Raw genomic sequence first — 10915 nt, forward strand, 5'->3', positions numbered from 1 at the left:
CAAGTGGCAATATTTGCTCACCTGAAATACACACATCTTGCCAATTGGTGTCGGGGTGGGGAAGGGATGGGCCCCTGGTACAGCTGCGGCCTGGAGAAAGGGCAGAGCAGGAAGTTTTGTGGGGGGCTCCCCTGCTGAGCGGCTGTTTAGCAGTGGCGGACCCATTGTGTTTTATGTGAGACAGGGCCATATTTGTTCCAAGCTGCAGGAGGCTGATGAGGTGCTAATCTGTTGAGTGGCCGTGTCATTGGGCCTCTTTTGCCAATGGACTGTTAGCTGTCAGGGCCTGTAAAAGGCCACATTTACGGGCTCCCCAAGACTCTGCCAAGGGTGTTCATGGGTAAGCAAACACAGACACTTATGTTGTTGGGCCGGCAGGGAGGCTTTATCGCCGAGCTCCTGGACTGACACGTAGGGAGATCTCTTTGAGCCCTCTTCATGACATAGCCGGCCCCCGCTATGTTCCTCCGTAAACACTACAAAAGACCCATATACACATCTACATATGGATTGCTGCCGGAAAATACAGGATGGAGGCTGGACTACTCCTGAACATACAGTACCAGTCAAAAGTTTACACACCTACACATTCCAGGTTTTTTCTTTATTTTTTCTGATTTCTACATTGTAGAATAATAGTGAAGACATCAAAACTATGAAATAACACATATGGAATGATGTAGTGACCAAAAAAGTGTTAAACGAATCAAAATACTGTATATTTTATAGTTGAGATTCTTCACCCTTTGCCTTGATGACAGCTTTGCACACTCTTGGCATTCTCTTAGCATTCTCTCAAACAGCTTCATGAGGTAGTCAGCTGGAATGCATTTCAATTAACAGGTGTGTCTTGTTAAAAGTTCATTTGTGGAATTTCTTTCCTTCTTAATGCGTTTGAGGCAATCAGTTGTGTTGTGACAAGGTGGGGGTGGTATACAGAAGATAGTCCTATTTGGTAAAATAAGCAAAGCGAAATGACAGCCCATCATTACTTCAAGACATGAAGGTCAGTCAATCTGGAAAATGTCAAGAACTTTGAAAGTTTCTTCAAGTGCAGTCGCAAAATCCATCAAGCGCTATGATGAAACTGGCTCTCGTGAGGACCACCACAGGAAAGGAAGACCCAGAGTTACCTCTTCTGCAGAGGATAAGTTCATTAGAGTTACCAGCCTCAGCAATTGCAGCCCAAATAAATGCTTCACAGAGTTCAAGTAACAGACGCATCTCAATATCAACTGTTCAGAGGAGACTGTGTGAATCAGGCCTTCATGGTCGATTTACGGCAAAGAAACCACAACTAAAGGACACCAATAAGAAGAAGAGTCTTGTTTGGGCCAAGAAACACAAGCAATGGACATTAGACCGGTGAAAATCTGTCCTTTGGTCTAATGAGTACAAATTTGAGATTTTTGGTTCTAACCACCGTGTCTTTGTGAGACGCATGTGTCTTCCCACCGTGAAGCATGGAAGAGGAGATGCGGAGGTGCTTTGCTGGTGACACTGTCTGTGATTTTATTTCGAATTCAAGGCACACTTAACCAGCATGGCTACCACCATCCCATCTGGTTTGCACTTATTTCAATTCTTATTTAACTAGGCAAGTCAGTTAAGAACAAATTCTTATTTACAATGACGGCCTACCCTCAGCCAAACCCGGACGGCGCTGTGCCAATTGTGCGCTACCCTATTGTACTCCCAATCACAGCCAGATCTGATACAGCCTGGAATCAAACCAGGGACTGTAATGACACTTCTTGCATTGAGATGCAGTGCCTTAGACTGCTGCGCCACTCGGGAGTGGGACTATCACTTGTTTTTCAACAGGACAATGACCCCAAACACACCTCCAGGCTATGTAAAGGCTATTTGACCAAGAAGGAGAGTGATGGAGTGCTACTTTGAAGAATCTAAAATCTAAAATATATTTTGATTTGTTGAACACTTTTTTGGTTACTACATGATTCCATATGTGTTATTTTATATAATTTCTTCACTATTATTCTACAATGTAGAGTAAAAATAAAGAAAAACCCTTGAATGAGTAGGTGTGTCCAAACTTTTGACTGGTACTGTATGTCAGCTCTCAACAGATGCACCATCTTTTCATTTCACCTTATTCTCTTAACTCACGCACATTACTTATAAACAGAGGTAGTCCGTCCGGTGTGGCTGTGGAAATGTATTTCTGCCTCTGAGGCAGTGGGATCTAGTGGAGAGCAAAATGAAAGGCTCTGCGTCTCTGGTGGCAGGCTCAGGTCAGCCGTGGCTGTGTCAGAGATAATCCCAAACATGACGTTTTCCATCAGCCTGGAATAGAGACAGGACAGATGCAGATATGGGACTGGTGGGAAAGGAAATGGTCAAATGCCATCAGATGTATAACTGAATATTTTCTAAAGGCCCTGATGTTTCTCAGCTTCAGCTCAATGGATTTCAAGAGCTCAAGTCGTTGTGATGATTACAATAAGCTTTTATGTTTCAGACTATCAAAATGTCTGCATGTGGTGAATCATATGATCCCCAACTATTCCCTATTTATGAATCCAACCAGGTGTTAGCTGCTTTTTGAGAAATCCCTTGATAATGTTTACCATTAGATGGGCCATTAACTGTTGGATTCATTTCCAATCAGCCCTTCTGATTGGTGCCTGTTTTCTTAGACCATGGCAGGTGAGTGTGAAGGACATTAGCTGACTGATTATCAGGGTTGGTTGGAGTGATATTAGACACAGTTCTTCCCATGGGATCACACCAAGTTAATTAGCATAGCACTACTTTGCCTCATGTTTAATTGCCTTCTGTCAAGGATTAAATGTGTATTGACATTGCAGTTCACTTCTAATGAATAACAATGGATAATTAGGCAATATTAAATATTTTGCCCAATACACATCAGTTAAGATGGTTTAACATAACATAATCAGATCTGGAGCAATATGCAAATGTGTTGTGTCCAAGCTACTGTACAATGTATTAGCAAAAATAGAGGCTCATAGACAAAGATAAGAATTGTTCAGTAACTAACTTCACAAATAATGCTCCACACATTATACACTGAGTGTACAAAACATTAGGAACACCTGCTTTTTCCAAGACATAGATTGACCAGGTGAATCCAGGTGAAAAATATGATCCCTTATTGATGTCACCTGTTAAATCCACATCAAATCAGTGTAGATGAAGGGGAGGAGACAGGTTAAAGAAGGATTGTTAAGCCTTGAGACAAATCAGACTTGGATTGTGTATATGTGCTTTCGACACCTTGTAGAGTCCATGCCCGAAGAATTGAGGCTGTTCTGAGGTCATAGGGGGGTGCAACTCACTATTAGGAAGGTGTTCCTAATGTTTTGTACACTCTGTAGTTCTTGTTGTATTATGTCCTTGTATTACTGTAAGTCCTTTTCTCTTAACATTTTTGAGATGCCATCTGATGTTAGCCACTCTCAAGATGTTGGGTCCCAGGATATTTCCTCCTGTGGTCCACTGGGTAGACAAACACCTAGTTGGATCGATACAGATCATCACTCAGCTTAGGCCTCCTTTTTACATGACAAGAGAAAAGTATCACAAATGAAATTGCCAGGCCCTGGATACAGCACACATCAAACGTAGGCTATTGCGTGGCATTCCCGAGCGCATTCCTCTCAATATCCAAAGGTGCGTATTTGAGGAAATGCTTAGTCCATTTGTGCCAGTGTTTGCCCCAGGACCCAGTGGGGTGAGTCGGTGCAATAACTGCTGCCCCCTCCCTCTGAATCACATCACTATGGCTGTCCTTCATATTTATTTAGCCGGGTTGTGTGTCTTCCCAGTCTAGTCGCTTTTCAGATTCATTTCCAGGTAAACACACTGTGGCAAGCCGCAAACCTGCAGCCAACAAGCGTTGTCACAGCTGTGGCAGATAATGGGAAGTCCAAACTCCGGGTCTGTTCTGGAATGTTTACTGTCACCACAGGCACTTGGCAGCAAACATTTTTCCATCGCTTTCCGAAGAAAGAGGCTCTCTTTATTAATTTTATTTTTACAAATCACAGGCTTAACTTATTGGCCCCGGTGTTTTGTATGAGGTACGGCAACAAAAACTCGAAAAGGGGGAAACTAAAGTGAATCTTTAAAGCTCGCTGAAAACTGAAGCAGTACAGTGGCAAGAAATCCTACTCTGAAAGCGAAGCTTGAAGCAACACATTTCTGCCAACAACTTCTGGGTGTTTGAAGGAATGTTAGATGGTCCTACCTTTCTCACAGAGCAGAGAGGAGCGCACCCAGTTTCCATCCCCCAGCCCAGCTCTGTTTCCAAGTACCTCTTAGGATTACCCTGAGGCGAAGGGGATCCAGAGAACTAGGCTTTGTGATATGATGGCGTGATATGATGACGTGATAGGATGACACGATATGATTATGTAATTGAAGGTGTGTTGTAATAGCACAGCCAGGTGTCAGACTGTCACCTTTCCATTGGTCCACAAGGGAATCTCAAGTGTGGTAAGGACTGGAGTGTTCAACTCCGGTACGTTAGGGCCACAGTGTTTGAAAGCGGCCTTTGAAGGCTGGAGCTGTGCACCTGTGGGTGAGAGACTTAAATTCATATTCAATGTTTCATTCATGGGGGCAGACAAGAAATACATGTAGCCTATCCCCCAAGAGCTGCCATATCCCCTTAGCTTCCAGTACCTGGTATGAATATCAAATTGGCTGAGAATAAAAGCCAAAATCTCCATAAAATCAAAGCATAATGTGCCCTGATGTGAAGCTTACCATCCAGTACCATCCAGTTTTTAAAGACCCTGAACCATAAAGATCCAATACCATGCAGTTTGTAGAGTCCCTAGTGAGACTGGCCATGTAACATATTGTACAACCAGCATTCCTCTTGTATGGTGGCAGAAAGGTGAGTACCAGCTAGCAGGATATTGCACTGCAATGCCAGCGCTGAAGTACTATAGCACCACCCCTTCTGGAAAAGGTGAAAAAAAAGTGGGATATCCTTTTCTGTCACCCATTGGACAAATTATTATTGCACTCACCTCCATCTCACACATGACAAAGGATTGATGCATATGCAAGTTTGTTAAAATGGTCTACATCCATTGTTGCAGGCAGAGGTCTGGCCCAGAGGCCATTTTAGCTGTTATATATATATATTAAATAATGATCTAAAAATATTGATGTGTAATGTTTTTAGACAAATGATGAGATGAGGATAGGTTGACTATTTTATTATTGATTTATGTATTTGTTATATGTTGTATTGTGCTGTTTTGTACTGATTACTGTGTTTAGTCTGTATTGTGTGTTTTCCATCAGGGACCAGGTTGGAAACAAGTGATTTTTGCTGTAACGTGTTATCCGTGTTATCCGTGTTATCCCCTGTGTTATCCCCTGTGTTGTATTCAGTGCATCTTTTTCCCAATCAATCAATATGGACATAATAATGTTATATTATAGTTTTTGTTTTTATAGTAATGAACAAATGTGTGACCACATGAGAAGACATGTGGAGGGGATACGCTGGTTAACATTTAACTCCGGGATTAGCTAAATATTTTACAAGAACATTGGTCATATTGTCTTCTATAGCATGTTTTTTATGAACATTACTTTGTGATAGTATGGCCAGTCACATTTTACCATATTTATGTACAGTTGGGAAAGAGGTCAATGACATATAGTTGTCATGGACACAATGTATTCAGAACTCAACACTCTTATAAAAAAGGTTTCCAAAAGGGTTCTTTGGCTGTCCCCATACGAAACCCTTTTTGGTTCCAGTTAAAACCTTTTTGGGTTCCAGGCAGGTAGCCTAGTGGTTAGAGCGATGGGCCAGTAACAGAACGACTGCTCGATCAAATCCCCGAGCTGACAAGGTAAAAATCTGTCTTTCTGCCCCTGAACAAGGCAGTTAACCCACTGTTCCTAGGCCGTCATTGTAAATAAGAATTTGTTCTTAACCTACCTGCCTTGTTAAATAAAAATACACTTTTGGGTTCTGTGTAGAACCCTCTGTGGAAAGGGTTCTACCTTGACCCAAAAAGGGGTTTTCAAAGGTTTCTCCTATGAGGACCTTCAGCCTAAGAACCCTTCTAGGTTCTAGATTTACATTTACATTTAAGTAATTTAGCAGACGCTCTTATAGCACCTGAAGTGATCCAACAACGTCAGTATGAATATTGCAATGCTCAGCTTTTTAAAACACTGTCATGTAAAAAATAATAATGACATTTTTTATAAGAACAATACTTTTCAATGTCTATACCATGAAGATTTCGGCTTATATTATACCTCTCAATAAATGGAAGTAACTGTGTTGAATGTGTAGGCTATGTGGTCCTTAAACACACCAAGGGGTGGTCATGATCTCATTTCCAAGTTAAGCAGACGGTCTGTTGTCCCCACGTCAACACGGAATGGTTTACTCTCCTTTACTAATGGGTTTTTACCGATAGTTATGCTCTTACATCTATATGCAGTCAAATAGATGTTCAACCAACGGCACGTGGCTGGCACCATTCTGTGTCCTCACTTTGATCCGGTAAATAAGATAGGAAGTTATTCTATAGGCTAGTTGATTAATTAAAGTAACGATAGGCTATAGAGATTTTAGAGGGTGTTGTTTTCTGTAAGTAGTCTAATGCACCACTAACAATTATTGTTGGATAAATATAACCAAGAGAGGGCGCTGAAACGTAAATCTTCCTCTAATTGTTCTAGCGCACAACACTAATAAATTATCACAAAAACATATAAATAATTCAAAATAATAAAGAAACCTTAAGACATGGTCGTTATAATTATGTTTTATGAAATCTACAGTGAAAAAAAACATGGAACATGTTATTACTGATTAGGCCTATTTGTCATTTATCTGCCATGATTTTAAATGTTTATTTTTCATATTTGTTGTACTTTGTTTTTATTTTATAATTTCAAATAGGCCATTCCCTATTCCCTAGGCTACACCAAAATGTAAATTCGTTAGTGGCTGGATTGATTTTTATTCTAGCCTAAATCATTCTTACTTTTTACCTAAAGCCTATCAGCCGACATCGAGGCAATCCGTTAAATTGTCCGTGCTCAAACACATTGAATAAACTTTACTTTGTTTAAGGTATCTAGCTAACAGCAGCGCTTGTGTCCTGGGAAATCAATAGTCCACACCTTGACACACGCGCGCGTTCACGGACGACACTTTCTCTGGCCTATTTTAGTCCACACATTCAATAGCAATAGAACCTATCAAGTGAAAATTACCTTGAAATTGTAAAATGCAAAAACGTGGCAATATGTTTTGATATAGGCTACATATTAGGGCCATATGTTGTTATTGCTTGCAATTGAGGTTGAAAATATCAATATGATTCTTAAGGGGACAGTAATATAAGTTTTTACCGTAAAACTGGTTGTGAAACCTGAATTGCTTACGCTACGAATGATTAAGACTAATGGATCAAACTTAAACTAAATAATTTCTCTATCACTTTACCAAAGCTATATGAAATTGGGTGGCTTAAGATGGAGTAGACTTCGATAAGATCGAGTAGACTAATGAAATAGTACATTACCTCGTCAAATACTCAACTAAATCTAGGTCCTTGGTGGAGGGGAAGAAAAACAATTAAGATGCATTTAAATTCCTTTTTCAAGCAACGTCTGAAAAGAACATCACAAGAGAAATAACGCATGATAAAAAAAGCAGCGCCAAAGCAGCAATTACCCCCCCCCTTCTGAAATTCAATAAGATTAAAATGAATATTTTTTTATATGAGACTGTTCTTTTTATTCAGTGCAGGTGTACAATAGGGGGGCAAGTCGATGAGTCTCGCGCCTAGGTGTGAGGAGATTATTCAAATAGGGCAAGTGAAGAAGTAGGGATTGGAGGCTCGCCTGGCGCACAGAGCTATATCATAGCGTTTACAGCCAGCTCGGAACGTCATTTGAACTCCGGTCATCATCAGACGCTTTTCAGCGCCGGTGGGCACGGCTGGCTGAAAGACACACATGCGCCAGTCCTTGACTAAGGATCCTACCAACGACCCGAATACCCCGTGGTCCCAAATCACCGTTTGTTAGAGCGCGTTTTGCCATTTCTTCTGCGGAGAAACGGTTTGACAACTATTCGGAACTTCCATGATGCTTGGAGCAGTTAAAATGGAAGGACACGAACACACAGACTGGAGCACCTACTACGGAGAGCCCGAGGTGGGTACCTTAAATATCTTTTTTTCGTCTACAGCCGATCCCATTTTATACAACTCAATATTAGCCCAGAGATAATATTAACTTTGTGATCAAATATTGACTTGAGGCGCCTCCAAATCCTGCCCCATCTCTACGCACGGCACTATCCTAACGAAGTTGTGCTTGACATGTAGGGAAAACTTTTTACTCAGATTGTAATTCCATATGTCTACATTTATCTTTACAAAATCATACATAGTTGTGTCATTTTACCCAATGAGCAAACATTTGTTTAACCGTTTTGATTGGTGAACGATGAATTCAAATATTTGTGTTGGAGGTTCTATAATATTGTCCACACACTAGAACAATTTAATCAATTTTCTCTTTGTATTTAAGCTGATTACCGGACGTAAAATGTGGTGACAATTCTTCGTTTTTACTTGCTTGATGTAGGCTAGACATTTAAGCTATTGGTCACATCATCGAGTGAAATTTATATTTCTGTCAAGCAATTTGCTTTACCAAATTTAGCATTGGATTTCAGAAGATGGAACTGCGCCGGGATTGCTTGCTTTAACATCAATTTCGATCATTTATGTTTACCATTTTAATAATACTGATTATCATAGTGTTGCTGGTTGTTATTATTATTTTGCTGATATATTTGATATTATGTTATTATTATAGCTTTATTAGGTTCACTACACATGAACACTATCGACCCTTCCAGAAAACCTCAAACAGGCTAACAATACTAACAATACTATCAATACTAACAATACTTGTTTTCTGTCTTGCTTTCCAGTGTTACACCTCGGTGGGCAACATGAACACAGGCCTGGGCATGAACTCAATGAACACCTACATGAGCATGTCGGGCATGAGCACCACGGGCAACATGGCAGCCAACCCCATGAACATGTCCTATGTCAACACGGCCATGAGCCCCTCCATGACCGGAATGTCACCGGGCACCGGAGCCATGAACGGCATGGGCGCTGGCATGACCGCTGGCATGACAGCCATGAGCGCCACGCTCAGTCCCAGCATGAGCCCCATGACCGCGCAGCCTCCGTCCATGAACCTTACGTCCTACGCCAACATGAACGCCATGAGCCCCATGTATGGACAGTCCAGCATCAACAGATCTAGGGACCCCAAGACATACCGGAGGAGCTACACTCACGCCAAGCCCCCGTACTCTTACATTTCTCTCATCACTATGGCTATCCAACAGTCCCCCAGCAAGATGCTGACGCTGGCCGAGGTCTATCAGTGGATCATGGATCTTTTCCCGTTTTACCGACAGAACCAGCAACGCTGGCAGAACTCAATTCGCCATTCTCTATCGTTCAATGATTGTTTCCTCAAAGTGCCTAGATCTCCGGATAAACCCGGTAAGGGCTCGTTTTGGACCCTCCACCCGGATTCGGGGAACATGTTCGAGAACGGCTGTTATCTGAGGAGGCAGAAGCGGTTTAAGTGTGACGGCCAAAAGAAGATGTGCAAGGAGTCAGGAAGGAAGACATCCGAGGGCGGCTCGAACAGCAGCTCGGAGAGTTGCAACGGCAACGAGTCCCCCCATTCCAACTCCTCCCCCAACGATCACAAAAGGTCTCTGTCAGACATGAAGTCGATTCAGGCTCTGAGTCCCGAGCACGCCGCCTCACCGGTGTCCCACTCCCAGGTGCATGGGCACCTCATGTCCCAGCATCACTCGGTCCTCGCACACGAAGCGCACCTGAAACCCGAGCATCACTACTCGTTCAACCACCCCTTCTCCATCAACAACCTCATGTCCTCGGAGCAACAGCATCACAAAATGGACCTAAAGACTTACGAGCAGGTGATGCACTATTCCGGCTACGGTTCCCCCATGGCCGGGGCCCTATCCATGGGTTCAATGGGAAAAGTGGGCTTAGATTCCTCGTCAATACCCGCTGACGCATCTTACTATCAAGGCGTCTACTCCAGGCCTATTATGAACTCTTCATAAACTCTGTCCCCAAACAGAAAACGGACACTTTCCAGCAATTTGTACATTTGTAAAATGATAGTTTGTGCATGTAGGACTATTCAAGATATTTTTGACGTTTCCCACTGATTTAGTTGTCAAGTTGGTTTAGTAATTATTTTGTAAAGGGATGTTAATAATAATGTGACAAAATCTGTTCAAAATGCGGCGTTAAGAATGGACCAAAAGACAATAAGCCTAGTGTAAAATGCATCTGTATAGGCCCTACCTACCGGGTTTCTTAAATGAATTTAAATGCATCGTGGGAGACTGAAGTTCTTCAATCATTTGTGTAATTCTTATTTATGGCCTGTAAATGTGTGTTCTTGTAGTTGACGACAAGAACAGAATCTATATTAAAGTGTTATTTGGATTTTTTTCTGAACACAATTTTGTTATTTACACAGTTGGTCTAGGCCTATTACGCATCAATAAAATAATAGGCCTATTATTATTATTATTAGTAGTAGTAGTAGTAGTAGTAGTATTAGTAATATTAGTAGCATTGGTATTATTATTATTATTAGTAGTAGTAGTAGTATTAGTAGTATTAGTAGCATTGGTAGTAGTAGTAGTAGTAGTAGTTGTAGTAGTTGTAGTAGTTGTAGTAGTAGACCTAGTAATATGCAGCAGTGGCAGCTTCAGATATGTCTAATATTTTAAGATGACAATATTTTTTTCATATTGAAAATATCAACATCAGGTCTTCACTCTTATAAAAGT

At 41.4% G+C, this 10915-nt stretch overlaps 1 protein-coding gene across 1 annotated transcript; it reads left to right on the forward strand.

Moving 5' to 3' along the window:
* The first annotated feature begins 7929 nt into the window (after positions 1 to 7929).
* Positions 7930 to 10565, forward strand: LOC139530689 (hepatocyte nuclear factor 3-beta). Its single transcript, XM_071327317.1, has 2 exons — positions 7930 to 8196; positions 8984 to 10565. The coding sequence occupies exons 1-2, from the start codon at positions 8125 to 8127 to the stop codon at positions 10172 to 10174; spliced, it is 1263 nt and encodes a 420-aa protein (XP_071183418.1). The 5' UTR covers positions 7930 to 8124; the 3' UTR covers positions 10175 to 10565.
* The last annotated feature ends 350 nt before the right edge of the window (positions 10566 to 10915 follow it).

Source organism: Salvelinus alpinus, chromosome 9 (genome assembly GCF_045679555.1).
Source record: "Salvelinus alpinus chromosome 9, SLU_Salpinus.1, whole genome shotgun sequence".
Lineage (NCBI taxonomy): Eukaryota > Metazoa > Chordata > Actinopteri > Salmoniformes > Salmonidae > Salvelinus > Salvelinus alpinus.